Consider the following 20,456-nt stretch of genomic DNA (forward strand, 5'->3'; position numbering starts at 1 on the left):
TCACATGCATATTATATGATCTGAGATAGGCATACAATATATGGAATTGTTTTAAAATTCAAATACAAAATACTATCACAAATTCACAGATACAAAATACTGTGTGGAAAAATGTATTTAAATACAAATACATGGGAAAAATATGGGCACAATGGACAAAGTGTGGGCATACTGCGGGAAAATTGTGGGACCACTGGGCATTTTATGGGCGAACTGTGAGCACAGATCTGGGTCTTAAAACCCATAAAAGCTGTTCATTTCTTAAAGTACAAAATAAACTTGGCTGAATAATTAGTCTTGTTGAAAGTAGCAGTAACAAAAAAAGGCAAACTAAAAATGTTCAACATACATTTCTTTTACCCCTGGGTATAAAAATGTTAAAGGGGTAGTTCACCCAAAAGTGAAAAATTCTGTCATCATTTACACACTCTCATGTTGTTACAAACCTGATAAATTTATTTGTTCAGATAAACCCGAAGGAAGATATTGTGAGAAATGTTTGTAACCAAACTGTTTGTGTACACTATTAAAAAAATCCGTAAATTTAGGGGTCCCTTTACCGTGGATTTGCTACGGATTCGCTCCGTTTTGCGAAATACGGAAAGTTTGCTGTTGCGCAAGGCAGTATGGGTAGATTTTTCTCCCCCAGCCAGAATTTTCCGCCGCCATTACACTCAGTGCGGCCAGTGCAAGCCTGAAGTTCTGCGAGTCACATGAAAAGTTGTAAACAGGTTGGTTGTGTGTAATGAGAATAGGAATGGAGTGCCACCTCTCAAACAAAGTATATTAAGCTAAACACACGATAAGCACGTTTTTGTTCATTTCATCAAATTATTAGTTGGTTAATTTTGTCTCGAAGATTTCTAACAGCATTCCAACCGGCGCTATACAGGGTAGTGTGGCTCGCAGCTGAGCACGGGACCTTTGCTGCTAGCTGCGTTAGCATTGGCATGTCGGCTGCGCTTCCTATGTACCAGGTACGTCAAAAGCCCATTTTTTTGTTCCCCTTCATACATTAAATTGGTGTCGATAGGCAGTTGGTAGTCGTGTGTGTTTCATGTCGACATCTAAATGTGTGTTTTAGCGTAATTTTGAAGCGTGGAGTGGACGTTTGCTGCTAGCTGCGCTAGCATTAGCCCGCCGCATGCGCTTCATAAGTACGTCAAAAGCCATTTTTTTTATCCTCGTATATGAAATTTGGTCTCGATAGTCAGTTGGTAGCCGTGTGTGTGTCACGGTCCTGTCAGACATCTGTGCTAGATGTTGGTCTGTGTGCATCTGGCAGGACCGTGATAGTATTATGTTCTGTGTGGGGACATGTGGAATCACATTGTATGCGTGGTTTCCACATGTTCCCGGTGTCTTGTTGCTGTCATGATCTTGCCAGACCTTAGTATAGGTTCAGGTCTGTATTAGAGAGCAAGATCATGGCAGCATTGTGTTTACGTGGGAACACGTGTGTTTCACATTATGTCTGTGTAACACGTGTTCCCAGTGTTTTGTGGCTGTCATAGTCTTGCCTGACCCTGGTTTTTATCCAGGCGGTATGTTAGAGGGCAAGACTATGGCAGCATTGTGTTTATGTGGGAACACGCGCGCTTTCACACCATGTATGTGTAACACGTGTTCCCAGTGTCTTGTCACTTTTACCCTACTCCCTTATGTACGCGTGTCTTACGTGATTAATTATGTTCACCTGTTCCCCATTGATGTGCTGTCTATAAAATGCCCTCGTGTTCTCTGTGTGGTGTGCGTGCGTTGTTGTATATCAGTGTCTATGTACTCAGTTATCTGTTTCTGTGTTCCATCACAGTGTTATTTTTTCATATTCTGTTTTACCCCCACGTGGGTTTGTTTTGTTCTGTTCTATTAAATCATAGTTATATTTTTATACATCTTTTGCATTTGGGTTCTTCTTTTGTTTCCACTTTCCGGTGTTAAGCCGAACGTGACAGTGTGTTTAATGTCGACATCTGAATATGTGCATTTCGCGTAATTTTGAAGCGTGAGTGGACGTTTGCTGCTAGCTGCGCTAGCATTAGCCCGCCGCATGCGCTTCATAAGTACGTCAAAAGCCAATTTTTTGTTCCTCGTACATGAAATTTGGTCTCGATAGTCAGTTGGTAGCCGTGTGTGTTTCGTGGAAACATTTGAATGTGTGCGTTTTGCGTTATTTTGAAGCGTGGGTGGACGACGGCCCGTTTGCCCAGCTAAAGTTAGCCCATACGTTTTGTGTGTGTGTATGTAAATTAGCCACGTGTGTGTGTGTTGTTATAGCTCGCTGTGTTACGTTACCATACAACTGAAAATGGCAATAATTAAAAGGGGTGATGATTAAGTATAATCAGATTTCCCCTTTGTATTATAGGACTTTCCATTCCCTAAAGTGAAAAAAGCAGTGAGGAAAACATTGCAGCCTAAAGAGAGTGGCCCATGCAGCCCAAAGCAGATTGCTCATTTGAAGGTATCTGAAAAGTGAATGTGCTTCACTGTGCTGATCTGAATTTATTGATTTCATATTGATTCTGTTCTGATTCTGTCCATCCTTCACTTGGCAAATTTTATCTCTTAAACATGTTGACTTGTAACATTTGTGGCTTTAACGCCCGGTCTTCGACTGATTACTTGAAACACTGCCGAACACACAGAAATAATAATAATGTATTTTTTTTATGTGGCCATAGGGATTGCAGAAGGAAGCTTAAAACATACAGTAGCCTTGCTGTGCATATGTCACGAGCACATGTAGACAGTAGGAGCACACAAACATGGAACCGCAATGTGTCTGTACAGTTAAAGTGCTCGTTTAATTTTTGCAGCAGTGAATATGCTGATCTTAAAACTTTAAAGTGTCATTTGAGTGGTCACATAGATGAGGGTTTGACTGTAACATGTCCCTTTGATGGATGTTCTAAGACATTCAATGTAAAGTCATCCTTTTTAACGCATATTTCCAGATACCATAAAGGGTGGGATGTTACCAAGATAGCCCCAGTTCATATATGTGAACTAACAGAACGGTCTTTCCAAGGTGAAGGATCGCATGTAGAACTTGAAGAACCTGAAAGTTTTAACGTTGATGCAGAACAAAGTGATAATCAGAGAGATGAGATGGTTCGGATCGTCGCTGAAGATTACCTCCACAAACAACCAGGAAGACCTGGTAGACAAAAGCTGAGGGAAATCGCCAGTATGATTGTGGGACAATATCCTGCCTCCTTCAAGCTGACAGAGCCGTTTGTAAACAAACCTTTTGCAAAAGATGGTTCTGAAACTCTATTTCATCAGCTGGAACACAGAATTGAAAATATGAAGAGGCCACAAAGCTCACTAAAGAGGCGAGCAGGGGGTGAAAATTCAACAAAGAAAAGGCCCAGGAATTCAGATCTGTATGGATGTGTGGCGTGGGATCCAATCATTGAGGGGACTGTGTGTAGAGAAGACCTGCTGTCTAAACGAGATGACTTGAAACGTGCCTTTCAAACCCGGGATCTTCAGGTGGGTCTGCAATCATTCATTATTTTCTTGTGTTGTAAGGACACGTGAAATTGTAGGACAAATTTTGAAATTGTAGATCGTCTGACATCACTACGCCCATAGTCTATTGAAATTGATATCCTGTTTTTTTATTTAAATTGGTTAGTTTGACTAACTGTTCTACTGTTTGACTAACTGCCTCATATCTTCAGGAGTCCTCTGTTAGAAAATTGTTGACTGAAACGTATCCCATTCAGCGTGAAATCCTCAACGATGCTGATACCCCTATTGGCGTAAAGGAGGAGTGGCCGTTCCTGTGTGAAGTTCCTCACCTGTTTGATCATGCATCTAAACTCCTTGGCTTCTCTGTACAAAACAAGCTGGCACAGGTGTGTTGTTACTATTATTATTATGATTGTGCTGTGCTGCTCCATATGGAGAGAATTTTGTCTTTATTAATCAATTAAAAAAAGATTTGCAACCAAAAAGAGTTGAGACCAAAAAAAAATAAACTGGCAATCAATCAAATAGAATAAATTGGATGAACAATCAAATAGAATAGATTTGAGACCAACAATCAGGAAGTGGCAACCAAAAAAGCAGAACATTTGAGATCAAAACAGAACAGGTTGCAAATAAAAAAGGAAATAATTCGAATTTTGTTTTTTGTTTTCAAATTTCTCTCCATAACTGCATTTTTTTGGAGGCCAAACGAAAATGAGTGTTAGTCTTATGTACCTGTACAAAATTAACACCTTGAACCTTGAACAGGAACTTTCCAAAAAAGAAAAGGGGATCAATGACTTCCTTGACTCCAAAGGGATGAAGACGGGCGAAGGTCCAATACAGCTCATCTGTGGCATTGCAAAATACTTCAAGGAAGACTCTTATAAACTCTTCGACAAAAAAGAGGTAGATGTTGTAAATTTGTGTGCAAGATAATTATTTGCATCCAGTGGTGAACCAAGTAACCAATCACAGTATGAAGTATATATTCCCCTAATTGTGCTGCTGATATTCTCTATAAACTCTCTCTCTATAAACTATTTACATTAATGTCTGTGCTTAATGGCTACCTCTGTCTGATGAAGACACTAGCAGATAGTCAATTTGCCAGCAGGTTTGTGTGCACTAGAAACATTAATTCATGTGTCATGTCTGTCACCAGTGTTGGGTGTAACGCGTTACAAAGTAACGCGTTACTGTAATAATATTACTTTTTTCAGTAACTAGTAGTGTAACGCATTACCCGTCTGAAAATGGTAATATTATTACAGTTTTCCCGAGCTAGTTACTTGCGTTACATTCGCCAGTAGCACCTTCATCACACAAAGGCACACAACACAGAGAACAAAAGGGAAGTGGAGGAGGGCGTAAATGGAACAGTGATTGGTCTAAGTTTGGCACGAGGTATCATTTACCATCACCGATTGGTCGACACCCGGCAGCCGGCAGCAGAGCGGCACACTCAAAGACAGATCGGGAAAATGGAAGCGTCAACAACGGCAAGCTTTTTTTCAGAGGAAGGTTCGCTAGTTTCGACGGGAGGAGATTCAGTCATTATTTTATTATGTTCAACGGAAGGAAAATAACTTGACGGTGAAGTGCACACTCTTTAATGTTTCTCCGAACGCTGTGCCCCACGTCCGGTAGCGGGTAAGGAAGCCAGCAGTAATTTTTATGTTGTATTAAAAGGTGGTGTATTTACGGTGGGTTTTCTCGCCGTGGAGACCTTGATGAATGTGAGGTTATGCCACGGTCTCCCGGCGCTCATTTCATTGTTTGTTTGTATGTAAACAGGGTTTCCGTGCAGGTTGTTTATCGCATCAATTTTGTATATCAATTTTACCGTAATTGACGAAGGCTGTGTCTTTAGCTTGAGTGATATTAATGATATTTATTGAATTGATTGTATATTTATTACTTTGCGGTGTTAAATTGATATATTTATATGTTTGGGTGTTGGATGAATTTGCTGTGCATTGCTGTGTATAGTAAGTAGGGTAGGAAGGGGGGGTTCACCTGCACCCGAAAGGTATATTTTTTTAACCTAGTTTTTTGTAATCCTTAAGGTGTCTTGAAAAGGAATTTTGATGTTCCCCATGCAAATTATTGTCCCATGTGTGATTTTTTTGTATCATCTTTTGTGTCCGTGCTTGATTTTCGGCTGTGAAAAATGAAAACTTTAAATCAACATAGAATCTGTACAATACATTCTACAGACACAATCCACCCCATTTCCTCTTCGTCTTTGCACGAGGAATTGATAGATATGAGGATTGTCATGATTAGACGATGTATAATGCATAAAAACTCAAATAAACACAAACATTTTTAAATAAAATTGTGACATTGGATCACTGGAACTCCTCCCCTATGGACCCTATTGATATATGTCTCCTAACTTTTGTATTTTTACAATCTGTAAGATGTCTAATAAACAAATGTTGATGATCCACACCCGAAACACTGTCACGTGTATGTCTTTTCTGGCTATATTGGTTGCCTCCCTGGATTTAAAAAAAAGCAAAAAAGAACATTTACATGTCTTTTTCAAACTGGTATATATTTGTAATGCTTCAGGTGTCTGATAAACATATTCCACATTAAAATATTGTGCCAAGTTTTTTATTTAGATTGGAATCAATTTGAAACTTAGAGCAATAAGTGTGGTCGAAAGTTAATAACTCTGAAGGCCTTCAGAAAGTCCAGACTTAGCAAGCCCAAAATACAAAAAAAGCTGTTTGGAGTAATCCAGTGCCACACTGTATCAGTGCCGGCCCATCTTCCCAGCTTCTCTTTTTTTGCAATTGATGCATGCTAATCATCCTCAAAAAAGAGAAGAGTGAAATCGATGGTGAGTCTGAAAAATATACTCCTCTACCAAGTTTGAAGCTGCCTTGATGACATTAAGGAAAAATAAAGTCAATACTGTTATGTTATACTATAATAGCTAATTGGCTAGTTGGTGATCATTGCTAATCATGCCCAAGTCAAAGAAACACAAGGAAGAAAATGATAGTGAGTCTGAAGAGTTTAATCCTGCTACAAAGAAATCCAAGAGAGATGATGGTGTCAAATAATAATAATAATTAGTTACATTTATATAGCGCTTTCCGGCAGCACTCAAAGCGATTTACATATGAAAGGGGGATTCTCCTCAACCACCACCAATGTGCAGCATCCACCTGGATGATGCGACGGCAGCCATATTGCGCCAGAACACCCATCACACACCAGCTTATTATTGGAGAGGAGACAGAGTGATATAGCCAATTAGTATGGGGGGATGATTAGTAGGCCAACGGGCAGGTTGTGAGAAGGACTATGTGAGATACCTCAGTTGGATTCAACCCAGGAAGAGACTGACAACCGGGTTGTTCTGTACTTGCTGTATGCCGCTCAACTGGGGCACAAGGTGGCTGTGGTGAGGACTGCAGACACAGACATTTTCTTCATCCTCCTACACCACGCCCAATCCGTCCCGCTGACCATCTACGTCGACATTGGGATCGGAAAGCCCAGGCAGATCCTAAATGTCAGCGAACTGGCAGAATAAGGGGGCAGGCTACTGCACAATACTCGGCCTCTACATCTTCACAGGGAAAGATTTACAAGTACCTTTAGAGGCAAAGGGAAGGTTGGGTCTCTGAAAAAGCTGCAGAGTAATCCAAGTACCATGCAGCCTTCAAGTGAGTTTTTTCAAGGCAGATATTCTGTAGCATGTAATGGCAATTACAGTTTTTTACAGATGCTAGGACACATTTCTCAATACATAGGTCACTTTTGCAAAACTCTTCACACAGTTCTCCTAACCAACTTTCAGCTTGGCAAAGCAGTTCATTTCACATTCAAAATCATTCTGAAAAGAATGATTGGAGAGGATGAGACGCTTACCACCAGATCCAAGGTGGATCTGTCCGGGCTCCCGCCCTGCAGAGACAACCTGGTCCCACACATCAACTGTGTCAACCACCGTCTGGCCATCTACAAGAGAGCAGCCACACGGATATTCTGGTGTCCCAAGCCCCATGATCCTGGCCAAGGCTGGGAAAAGACTGAAGAGGGTACACTGGAACCAGTGTGGTCTTGTGGACCTATCCTCCCCACTTCACTCACTGGCTTGCTGGAGGAAACAGTCGAGGAGATGGATGGAGATGGTGAAGACGACGAGGAGCAAGAGATCGATTATGAAGACCTGGGCAGTTTCTTAATTCCAAGAACGCAAAGAACGGACTTGCGTCCTTGTGGAGATTGAACTTGCCAGGCGACCTCGGAAGAACGAACTCAGAAGGTCGCGAGAACACAGAACGCACTTATAAGAATTGAGATGTGTGCGATCTTCCTGTTGGTCACCTGACCTCCGCCATTGTTTTGCCTCAATGACTTCTGGGGTGTAAAGCGATTTCAGCGCGCAAGTCTGCACTCGATGCATCCTCGATATCAAGAACACATCCGGGTATTTTCATGCGTCCTCTGTACTTGCGTTCTTGAGAATTGGAATGAACTTCGACTGTTAATGATGACGTAGAGCGAGGACACGAGAACGCAAGATCACTGAAGAACGCATATTGAGAAACAGCCCTGCTGTATGATGAATAGACTTCATTGCCCTTGACCTTTTGACCTTTGATTAGAATCACTTTTTTCTATTTCAGTTTATTCTAATGGGGATTTGTTATACCCTATATATACACATATTTGACTATATGAGTGGTTTTCTCTTTTGTTTCTATAAATATAATACCAAAATAATAATACCAATAATACCAAAATAACGGTAATAGTAACTCCTTATTATGGAAGATGTTCAGTTGGACCAACATGTGACAATATTTTAAGTAGGGATCATCAACATTTGCTTCTTAGACATCCTAAAGACTGTAAAAATACAAAAGTTAGAAAACATATATCAATAGGGTCCATAGGGGAGAAGTTCCACTGATCCAAGGTCACAGATTTTTTTTAATTATTTGTGTTTATTTGAGTTTTAATGCACCATACATCATCTAATCATGACAATCCTCATATCTATCAATTCCTTATGCAAAGATTAAGAGAAAATTGGGTGGATTGTGTCTGTAGGATGTATTGTTCAGATTCTATGTAGATTTAAAGTTTACATTTTTCACAGCCGAATATCAAGCACGGTCACAAAAGATGATACAAAAAATCACACATGGGACAATAATTTGCATGGGGAACATCAAAATTTCTTTTCTAGACACCTTAAGGATTACAAAAAACTAGGTTAAAAAAATATACCTTTCGGGTGCAGGTGAACCCCCCCTTCCTACCAGACTATAGTGGGTGGGTAAATAATGTGCACTAACATCATGGTATCCCCCTGCTAAGAATACAGAACTCTTGGAAGTCTTAATCAGGAAATAATTTATTGTGAACCGTCATTATTTCATCAGCTGTCCATTTAAAGGTGTCCATCTAAAAATAATTGCAACCTGTTGTCATCCCTGTATTTTGAATGAGTTAATTGTTATCAAATTTAATCTAATAAAATTGTAACTTTTTATTGATTTGGGAGTTTTGTGTTTGGATGTTTTCTTGGCCGTGGCTTGCCCAAATAAACATTCTTGTCCAGAAAAAAAATGTAACTAGTAATATAACTAGTAATATAACTAGTTACTTGCTCCAGGGAGTAATAAAGTAAAGTAAGGCATTACTATTTTTGAGAGTAATATGTAATAAGTAATATATTACTTTTTTGAGTAACTAACCCCAACACTGTCTGTCACCAAAACAGATCTCTGCAGATCCTGAAGTCGAACTCCCAGTGACCCCATGCATCCTAGTCAGAGGTTTGTAGTTAAATATTTTTTGTATCTCAGCGAGCTGTTTTATAAGCTGTTGTTTTGTCGTATTTATTAAAGAAATGTTTTGCTTGCTTTAAAATATAGGATTTTTTTTACATGGTGCTCAGAATTGTTATTTTTTTTCTTTATCTTTTTATATGTGTTAAAGGTGACCAGCAATTCAAGATTGCTCTTGATGGGTTTCTTGTCAATGATCACATCACCTCTCCCATTGTGGCTTTGAGCTACGTCTTCTCCATGTTTTATGTCTGCAACATCCAATACCCACCGGAGATGGCTTTTACTCTCGAATTTATGCAAAGGTAAGCACTCATTGAGATGAGACGAGAGGAAACACGAGATTGGGTTCATGAGAACGAGACGAGACGATATTTCTACACTTTTTAAGAAACCCTCAATGATACAATAAATGAATAAGAAACTGAAATCACATTATTTTTAAATGTTTTAACTAATCAAGGACTGGCCCTAACAATTATTTTGCTAACTGATAATGAATTAAAATGATTAAATAATATTCAATTATTAAATAATAACGAAGATGCAATAATAATTGGTTTAAATAAAGTATTAAAACCAAGTTACATTAAACAACATTAAAGGTGCAGTGTGTAATTTTTAGAAGGATCTCTTGACAGAAATGCTAAATAATATACAAAACTAAATTATCAGAGGTGTATAAAGACCTTTAATAATGAACCGTTATGTGTTTATTGCCTTAGAATGAGATGCTTTATCTACATACACTGTAACAGTCACTGCCTGTCACATGGTTCATGTGTTACCATTGTTAATGCTATGTTCATCCCATCCACTAGGGGACACTAGTAGCACCTCTACCTTAGAGATAAAAAGGAAGTAGTAGAGTAAGAGGTAGATTCAGTTTGAGTAGCCACATGGTATCTGCTGTTCTCAATTGTAATCCTGGTCTGAGAAACATTAAGTTTGCTGCTCAACCGTAAGTTTGTAGTTCTATTTCATCTTGTGTATTCATCCACTGAAACTGAATGTGTATGTTTTGATAAAATGTTAATGAGCTGTTTTCTTTTGTAGAGGATTTTTGTACTACCTATGATTTTCATTGCCTGTGAGTGCTGAATTTGGAAGTTTGCTTTGGTGCATTAGTACAACTGACTAAGGATTTTATTCAAAGACTTCCAGGCCACAACAAGAAGGACAAAGAGTTAATTTCATCAATTCCTGCCATTCCAGATAAGACTATTCCTTCTAAAAACTGTTCACTTCATCAACCTCATTGTCCATCAACATCATTGTGTGATATTTCATCCTCATCCAACCACACAATGACTTTTCCTCTGTGATGTATTTGTTGAACTTTGATTGTTTGCTTGGGTGTTTTTGATGGGGTGTTTTGTCTAAATAATCAATATATTTTTGAGAAAAGGATTTTCTTTTGGTGTCTTTTGTTGATTTATGCATACTCTGAATACAGTATATGGTGCAAGATTGATTTCCCCCTCATTCTACTGTAGCAGGCCTGATTTAAAGTAGTTGGGACCGTTACAACACAGAGGGTCCCCTTACATGGAAGCCACCATTTTGCACAGCCATGTTTCTACAGAAGCCCTGACACTGATTAACATACAAACACAACGCGTCTCAGATCACAAATGAACATTATTGAAAACCCAAACAAAAAAGCAAACGCAGTAAAAGACAAATATAATGCATGCGCTGTAAAAGTGGTCAATCAGAAAGCCTCATCATCCGGAGGTCGCATATACAGGCTGCATACGTCATCAAGGTTCATTTCAGATCATTAACTGAGCATTACATTCACAACTCGTTAGCATATTACAAGAATATGCGATTAACTAAATAATTAGTAAACGGTAACACTTTACAATAAGGTTCATTAGTTAACATTTGTTAGGTACATTAGTTAACATGAACTAATAATGAACTGCACTTATACAGCATTTATTAATCTTTGTTCATGTTAATTTCAACAATTACTAATACTTAATTAAAATCTTGTTAACATTAGTTAATGGACTCTGAACTAACATGAACAAACAATTAAAGCATACATTTTTCTTAACTAACATTAACAAAGATGAATAAATACTTTAACAAATGTATTGTTCATGGTTTGTTTAAGTTAGTTAATACATTAACTAATGTTAACTAATGAACTTTATTGTAAAGTGTTACCTAGTAAACTTTATAATTGTTAATAGTCTCTAATAAGACAGTGATGAAGTAAATGCAGTTTAAAAATGCGACCTCCGAAGGATGCAGTCTTTTATTTGAGAAACGGCCAGCACCTCCAAGAAATCTCGCGAGACATGTTATCTCGCGAAACACATTTAATCTTGTGAGTTGTGAGATCTCGTCGCACCCCTAACTTTGATGTGTAACATGCATTGAATGTCACAGTTGCTCCACTCCATGTTTGAGTAACCCCCAGGACAGTCCGTGTTCAAATGTGCTGGTACACCTTTTGATAGGACGATGTCAACTGTGTTTTCTATCCCCTTCTGTGTTCTGTGCATTTATAATATCCCTGCACACATGTTGAGGTTGCATGCTGTCATGTGTTGGTGATAAGCAGACTTCTCGCCCTTGCAAACATTTCTGTATATGCTCAGTGTGAATGCATGTGTCTTGAAAAGACAAAGGAAGAGATAAGCTTAGCCACTGGCACCAGCACCACAATAACATTGGGTACTAGACAGATGGTCAACTAGAATGATGGAGAGGTTCACACATAGGGGCATATTGAAGAAAACAAATGTATGATTTTATTGAACTGTTCCACTCCTGTCAAGCCACACAACACGTGCAAACTTTGTCTACATCTCACTATTCTCATTTTTTTTCTCAGAGTCTTTGGGATCAATCCTGAGCGAGTCTCCAAGGCAGCGAAGAAAGGGAAGAAACAGCACTTCATTCCTCCACAGGTGTGCAAGCTGGTTTCTCAGCTGAAGGAATTTGAATGCAAGCAGAAGGACTCTGAGTGGGCCATTTGAGCTGTTCTCAAAGCTCAGAAAATACCTTTTTGGACTGTATGTACAATTTTTATAGTATTATGTGAGTTCAGATGTTTTAACTAGATGCCCACAACACACATGCTGCAGTTTCAAATCCCCCATGTTAAGGGGGAGGGAAGGTGGGCGATATTTATCATTCCAGGTAGAGCTTTGCCTGTCAATGTGGAGTTGGAGGTGTAAATTAAGTTTTTCTTATAAGCTTATGATTGTTATTGCTGCACTGATGTTTTATAGAAAATGTATATAATGTAATACTTCTAATGTTCTATTTGTTTTTTGTAAAAAGGTCAGACACTGGTTGCAGAGCTCTGCCTGTCGGTGTGATATGTGGAGTTGGAGGTGTAGGTTTCTGCATCCTCCTGGAGGGGGCTCCTCATTTTGCACTGACAGGTGAGACAGCAACAGCAATGCTGGCAGTTTTATTGTTATTTATTGTTATTTTGTCAATGTCTTTAACAAATCCATTTGTTATTAATGTCTGTCAGCCTGTGGGTGCTAAAAAGTTGCTAGATTTGGCAGCTCCCTGTTAAAGGACATGGCTGTAGTTCTTTGAGAGAACAGCTGGTTTATGTATGTAAAATTGCTCTGAATGTGAAGGTGATGTTCTGAATGTTTTAATGGTTGTAATGTAAATATTGCAATTCATTCACCACAAAAAGTGCAATTACTGTAAAGCTCTGGCAGCTGTTAAAATAAATATACAATTGTTGTGATTCTACATTTGTGCTTTATTGATGATAAACAGTATAGAGAACTGTACGGAATTAAAAAGTTTAGGATTTGTGTCCGTAAATGGTACGGATTGAGTATTTTAATAATACGGAATATTCCATTTTAGGTTTGATGGAAGTGTCCGTAAATGGTAAAGAAAAAGACGGGTCAATCTACGGAAATATCTGTTATAGGGTTAGAGTAAATGATGACAGAATTTTCCTTTTTGGGTGAACTACCCCTTGAAGAAAATGTAGGAAATTTAGCTTGTGGATTGAATATTAAATTGCGTTTATTTAACCACATAAAACCACTTATTACTAAACAGAAAAAGCAGGTCCAAGAACAATATGTCTCCTCATGTGTGACGACAGGTATGAAAGATAGGAAACAAATGCAGGTGAAAGGTATAACAGTTTATTAATGAATATGGTACAGATGATATGATGGCAGTCCGAGGACAGACAAAGGCTACGGTGGCAGATCCTGGTGCTTGTGGGTGATACGGAATATTCCATTTTAGGTTTGATGGAAGTGTCCGTAAATGGTAAAGAAAAAGACGGGTCAATCTACGGAAATATCTGTTATAGGGTTTACGGACTTGTCCATACAATAACGGAAAAATGTATGGAAAATACGGAATTTTCCATTTTAGGTTTGACGGAAATTTCCATAAATGGTAAAGAAAAAGACGGGTAAATCTACGGAAATATCCGTTTTAAGGTTTACGGAAGTGTCCGTACAATAATGGAAAAAGTGCTGGTAATTTATTACCAGCACTTTTTCCGTTTTTTAACAGGACTTTTTTTAACAGAGTAAATGATGACAGAATTTTCCTTTTTGGGTGAACTACCCCTTGAAGAAAATGTAGGAAATTTAGCTTGTGGATTGAATATTAAATTGCGTTTATTTAACCACATAAAACCACTTATTACTAAACAGAAAAAGCAGGTCCAAGAACAATATGTCTCCTCATGTGTGACGACAGGTATGAAAGATAGGAAACAAATGCAGGTGAAAGGTATAACAGTTTATTAATGAATATGGTACAGATGATATGATGGCAGTCCGAGGACAGACAAAGGCTACGGTGGCAGATCCTGGTGCTTGTGGGTGAATGCTGTGAGACGGAGACAAACCGGATACACAAACGGGCATAAATCCACACGAAGACGAGACACTGGAACACACGAAGACAGAGCGGCTTAGAGCAGGCTTGTAGTACAATCATCTGGCAGTGAGAGGAGAGAGTGGATGAGTATATATACTGGCTGGGTAACTACCGCCAGCTGGAGCAAAGCAATCACACACACCTGCACTCACTCAGATAATTAGCATACAGACACGGACACACTCATGCTTCAGTCACACAGACAAACAAAACACAGAAAGTCACGATAGACTTATCCTACCGTGACAGTACCCCCTCCCCCAAGGACGTCACCTGACGTTCTCGGCCTACTTGACCTGTGATGGAAATCATCAATAAGGGAGTGATCCAATATGTCCCGGGCAAGGACCCAACTTCTCTCCTCCAGACCGTAACCTTCCCAATCCACCAAGTACTGAAATCCGCATCCCCTCCGTCTGGAGTCCAGAATATGATTAACCGAATAAGTTGGTTCCCCATCTACGAGACAAGGCGGAAGGGAACCATGACAGGCGGATTAAGACGAGACTTAAATACGGGTTTAATTTTGGAAATGTGAAAAACCGGATGAATTCGTCTGTACACAGGAGGGAGATTAAGGCGGACTGTTACTGGGTTAATGATCTTAGCAACAGAGAATGGGCCAATAAATTTGGGAGTCAACTTATTCCAGACGGAACGCATCGGAATATTCTGAGTAAAAAGCCACACTTTTTGACCCACGACGTAAATGGGAGGCTTCGACCGGTGGCGATCAGCCTTAGCCTTGGTGCGCTGTCTCGCTTGGAGTATAGCCTCACGTGCTCTACTCCAAGTGCGACGGCACCTCTGGGCGAAAGCGTGCGCGGAGGGGACCGCGACCTCGGATTCCAGACTGGGAAATAAATCTACACTTAAACGGAGATAGGCCCGTAGCTGACACTGGTAATGAATTGTGCGTGTACTTCACCATAGAGAGTTGTTGGCTCCAGGAGGAAGGATTCTTGGAAACCAAACATCGCAACACTCTTTCCACATCCTGATTGGCTCGTTCGGTTTGACCATTGGTTTGGGGATGAAACCCTGAAGACAAACTAACCGTAGCCCCTAGCAACCTGCAAAACTCTCGCCAAAATTTGGAAATGAATTTGGGACCCCTATCGGAGACCACGTCTGTCGGGAGGCCATGTAACCGGAATACGTGATCAACGATAGCGACCGCTGTCTCCTTGGCTGAAGGCAATTTGGGCAAGGGAATGAAATGTGCCGCCTTCGAGAATCGGTCCACTACAGTTAAAATCACCGTATTACCCTGGGAGGGTGGGAGGGCGGTAATAAAGTCTAGCGAAATATGGGACCAGGGTCTCGAAGGGACAGGCAGCGGTCTGAGTAACCCATCGGCAGGACGATTAGATGACTTACCCACAGCACAAACCGAACAAGCCAATACAAAATCATGTGTGTCACGAGCCATCCCTGGCCACCAGAATCGTTGCTTAACCAGAAATTTGGTTCGACTGACCCCTGGATGGCAAGCTACACTGGAATTATGACTCCATTTCAGTACATCTGATCTCAGTCCCTCTGGCACAAATAAACGGTTCGGTGGGCAACGAGCCGGGGGCGTTACCCCTTCTAAGGCTTTAGTCACCTTCGATTCCATCTCCCATGAAAGCGCGGAGACGAGAATCGGGGCTGAAACGAAGCAGCCTTTCAGTTAGGAGAATGCAGCCTGAGCTGCATCCGACCACCTGAACGCAGTACTAGGGGAGGTCAAGGCAGTCAGAGGTGCGGCTAGTTGGCTGAAATTGCGAATAAAACGCCGGTAAAAATTGGCGAACCCCAGAAATCTCTGCAGGTCCTTGCGAGACTCTGGAGATGGCCAATCCACCACAGCCTTAACCTTCTCCGGATCCATACGGACACCCTCAGTCGAAATGATGTGCCCTAGAAAGGAAACAGACTGTGCATGAAATTCGCATTTCTCCGCCTTGACAAAAAGCCCATTCTCTAGCAACCGCAGAAGCACTCGCGTACGTGTTGCACATGTTCCTGGAGAGACGTCGAAAAAATCAGTATGTCAGCCAGGTAAACATACAGAAACTGATCCACCATGTCTCGCAACACGTCATTAACGAGTGCTTGGAAAACTGCCGGTGAGTTAGATAATCCGAAAGGCATCACGCAATACTCAAAATGGCCTCTAGGGGTGTTAAATGCAGTTTTCCATTCATCCCCCTCCCTTATGCGGACCAAATTATAAGCATTACGTAAATCCAATTTTGTGAAGAAGGAGGCTCCTTGCAACCTCTCGAAAGCTGAAGACATTAACGGCAAAGGATACATATTCTTTACCGTAATGTTATACAACCCCCGGTAATCAATGCAAGGCCGCAAGGATCCATCCTTCTTGCAAACAAAAAAGAACCCCGCCCCCGCTGGCGACGAGGAAGGACGAATGAACCCCGTTGCTAGAGAATCAGAAATATATTTCTCCATGGTCTCCATCTCAGGAACAGAAAGAGAGTAAAGCTTGCCCTTAGGTGGAGACGTACCTGGCAGTAACTCTATAACACAGTCATAGGGACGATGTGGAGGAAGAGAAGCGGCCTTAGACTTACTGAACACTCCCTTCAGGTTGTGGTACTCAGCGGGCACGTTAGTTAAGTCCACCGTCTCCTCCTGAAACACAGACGCAGAGACAGGTACACAAGCAGAGACAAGACAAGACTTATGACAATCTTCACTCCAACCAATGATAGTACCCAGCTTCCAGTTGACAGACGGGTTGTGTTTCAACAGCCAGGGATGTCCAAGTACAACGGGAGCCAGAGGGGAAACGGTGACGTAAAACTGTAAAGTCTCGGAGTGATTGCCAGAAACACATATGGTGACAGGGTCCGTGATATGCGTGATAACAGAGAGTTCACTTCCATTGAGTGCAAAAGGTGAAATGGGTTTAGAAAGTACAGTCAATGGAACTTTGAGCTTACGTGCGAAATGATGGTCGATTAAATTCCCCTCGGCTCCCGAATCCAACAGTGCGTCACAGGTGAGGTGTGTCCTTTGCCACCGTAGCTTCACCGGGAGGAGGGTAGATGTTGCTGTGGTCTTTGTGGTGGAGATTCCGCCCAAGAGTAGCCCCAGATTTACTCCCGGGCGTTGCCTTTTACTGGACACCAATGGAGTAGATGTCCGGCCTCCCCGCAGTAGAGGCAAAGACCCAGTGATCTGCGGCAAATCCTCTCCCCCTGGGAAAGCCGAGCTCGATCCACCTGCATGGGCTCCGGATCGGGCATGGAGAAACCGGCCGCTCTCTCTCTCACGAGTGACGGTCTTTCCTGACGACTGGGGAGCCGAACCTCATCGTCATACGCTGGAATGTTTCTCAGAAAGATGTCGGCACGGATGGCTGCGTCGAGCACACCATTGAGAGATGATGGTAATTCGCCGTGTTGTAACTCGCGCTGAAAGCGGCCGGTTAACCCATGCAGGAAAGTATCCCACTGCGCTTCTTCATTCCAGTGAGTCTCGGCTGCCAGCATGCGAAACTCAATAGCAAATCTAAGACTGAGCGATTACCCTGCCGGAGATCGGCCAACTTCCTCGCGGCATCTCTCTCCACCGTGGAACGGTCAAATACCCTCTTCATCATGGTGGAAAGAGCCTCGAAAGATTGAGTGCACAGGTCTTGATTTTCCCACACCGCTGTTCCCCATAGCGCCGCCCTCCCGGTCAGCAGAGACAAAACGAAACCAACCTTGCTTTCCTCTGTCGGATAGGTCTGAGGCTGGAGAAAGAAATGCAGAGCACATTGTGATAGAAATGGTCTACAAAACTCAGGATCACCTGCATATTTCTCAGGCGTAGATAACTTCGGTTCCTGACGGGAAACGCTCGCAGGTGGTGTGGGAGGAACAGACAGTGCGGGTGGCGCAGTGGGTAGCGACAGCTGTTGGATCGCTTGGATGAGCTCGGACACTTTGTCTGTCATATCCTTCATCGCCCGGCTCAGTTCCTCAATCCTGTTGTCCTGCGTGGTGAAACGATGTATGGCTGCAATGATGAATTCTTCGAACTGAGCCGGGGATCCTTTTCCTGCTGTTTCCATGATGTGGCCAGATGATTCTGTCACAACAGGTATGAAAGATAGGAAACAAATGCAGGTGAAAGGTATAACAGTTTATTAATGAATATGGTACAGATGATATGATGGCAGTCCAAGGACAGACAAAGGCTACGGTGGCAGATCCTGGTGCTTGTGGATGAATGCTGTGAGACGGAGACAAACCGGATACACAAACGGGCATAAATCCACACGAAGACGAGACACTGGAACACACGAAGACAGAGCGGCTTAGAGCAGGCTTGTAGTACAATCATCTGGCAGTGAGAGGAGAGAATGGATGAGTATATATGCTGGCTGGGTAACTACCGCCAGCTGGAGCAAAGCAATCACACACACCTGTACTCACTCAGATAATTAGCATACAGACACGCACACACTCATGCTTCATTCACACAGACAAACAAAACACAGAAAGTCACGATAGACTTATCCTACCGTGACATCATGGGCACCAGTTGATATTTTCTCATCCGATTCTTTCTTCATCCTGCTCTTGGTCACTCCAGGTGTGTTGTCCTGGTTGCTTTATAGTTACAGCATCTAAGTGAGAACATAAAAAAATTTAATGTTAACATTAAAAACAGGGGTTGTCTTAACAAAAAGTAAATCCAATGATCAATCCAATTAGGTACACTAATATTAAAAGGAATTTATATTTTATTTTACCTTTGTTATTTAGTCCCAATGATGTATTGCTATACTTCATTTAAATACTTAAAGCGATATTTCAGACAGATTTTAAAATTACCCCATGATGTACTAACTAGGGATGTCCCGATCAGGTTTTTTTGCCTTCGAGTCCGAGTCATTTGATTTTGAGTATCTGCCGATACCGAGTCCCGATCCGATACTTCTATAATACATAAAAAAAGAATAAATAAGAGCGAAAAAACAGATCCAGGATGTTCCTTATGTCATGCCACACGCGTTGCTGTTTCTGTGTGGAGTCAAAAGAGTCTAACTCTGTGCCAGCGCATAACTACAGATGTGTTAAAAAAATACTGAGAATATATATAGTATATGTACAGGGGTTAAATTAGGGTTTGTTTTGTGGGGATGCTCTGTTAGGAGGGAGGGTTCGAGGGGTAACATGTTTAATCCTGATGACAGCAAAGCCACTGGTGTGTTTCAATGACATTTTGTACCTCTGATAGGATTTTATAAGTTTCAGTTTTAAAGCTGTGCCACAGGTTGACTCAAACTTAAAAACCTGAACTTTAAATTATGCAAATGTATGAGTCTCACACCCTATATGCATTTGTTGCACATGTCATTATGCACAATTGATCAAACTTAGAAGGAAGTTATAAGACTTAACCTCCTTGACTAATTCTAGGCATAAGATAGGCTACCCAAAAAGACTCAATTAACAAGAAAAACAACATACTGATTCAGCAATATGTCTTATAAATTAGCCATAGAGATTCCCTAAGCTGGTCAGCATTTAGTTATAAAATACCTATAGTTAGTTAATTAATTTGTATAATCAAAATACATTATTTTTTTTAAACTATACAATTAATTGTATCCAGTTATCTAGTTAACATATTTGTAATGAGACGAGTGACATACATACTTTAATACTTTGTTTCTAGACATTCTTACCTCTCTCTCTCTATCTCTCATCTCTACAGTAATGTCAAATGATCCTGTGCGAATGCGCGTTCTTGAGGTTCTGAGTGAGACGCGGAGCTGCGTCTGAGGACATGGTGACCAAAACAAACGATCAACGCGTCGTTTAAATGAGCGGTAAAAACCCGGTTTTGTCGTGGGTTCCCTGCACACACGAGTGTGAAGCCTATGAATGAAAACACAGGCTTGTTCGACTTCATGCGGCGCCGGAACAGTCGACAGCCGGGTGACGTCAAACTACCGCGAGAGTGATCCGCGAAATCATACAAAGGAGTTTGCTTTTAAATCGCTCTCGCGGAACTTTGATGTCATCCGGCTGCCGGATCTTGTGGCGCCGCATGAAGTCGAACAAGCCTATTCTCGTCAGTTCACACGCACCAGCGCAGCACGTGATCTGGCGCGGAGCAGAGTGAGACCTTGATGGATTTTAAACCCTGCATATGTATCCGAGTCCTGATCGGGAGGTAATGTACAATTCCGATCAAGCCTGAAACCACGTGATCGGGGACGATTTCCGATCACGTGATCGGATC

The 20,456-nt window shown here is 41.3% G+C and overlaps 1 protein-coding gene across 1 annotated transcript; it reads left to right on the forward strand.

Annotated features, from left to right (window-relative positions):
• Nucleotides 1–967: 967 nt before the first annotated feature.
• Nucleotides 968–9,643, forward strand: LOC129437948 (uncharacterized). Its single transcript, XM_073870913.1, has 6 exons — nucleotides 968–977; nucleotides 2,958–3,498; nucleotides 3,690–3,866; nucleotides 4,249–4,389; nucleotides 9,239–9,293; nucleotides 9,457–9,643. Exons 2-6 carry the CDS (start codon nucleotides 3,112–3,114, stop codon nucleotides 9,612–9,614), a joined length of 918 nt encoding a protein of 305 aa, XP_073727014.1. The 5' UTR covers nucleotides 968–977; nucleotides 2,958–3,111; the 3' UTR covers nucleotides 9,615–9,643.
• The last annotated feature ends 10,813 nt before the right edge of the window (nucleotides 9,644–20,456 follow it).

The sequence above is a fragment of the Misgurnus anguillicaudatus genome, chromosome 8 (assembly GCF_027580225.2).
Source record: "Misgurnus anguillicaudatus chromosome 8, ASM2758022v2, whole genome shotgun sequence".
NCBI classification, from domain to species: domain Eukaryota; kingdom Metazoa; phylum Chordata; class Actinopteri; order Cypriniformes; family Cobitidae; genus Misgurnus; species Misgurnus anguillicaudatus.

Excerpts from the sequence above, each read along its gene's own strand:
- LOC129437948 (XM_073870913.1), top strand. The coding sequence starts at position 3,112 with ATGGTTCGGATCGTCGCTGAAGATTACCTCCACAAACAACCAGGAAGA. Across the intron at positions 3,867-4,248 it reads TACAAAACAAGCTGGCACAG|GAACTTTCCAAAAAAGAAAA; the intron begins GTGTGTTGTTAC and ends AACCTTGAACAG. Across the intron at positions 9,294-9,456 it reads CCCATGCATCCTAGTCAGAG|GTGACCAGCAATTCAAGATT; the intron begins GTTTGTAGTTAA and ends TATGTGTTAAAG.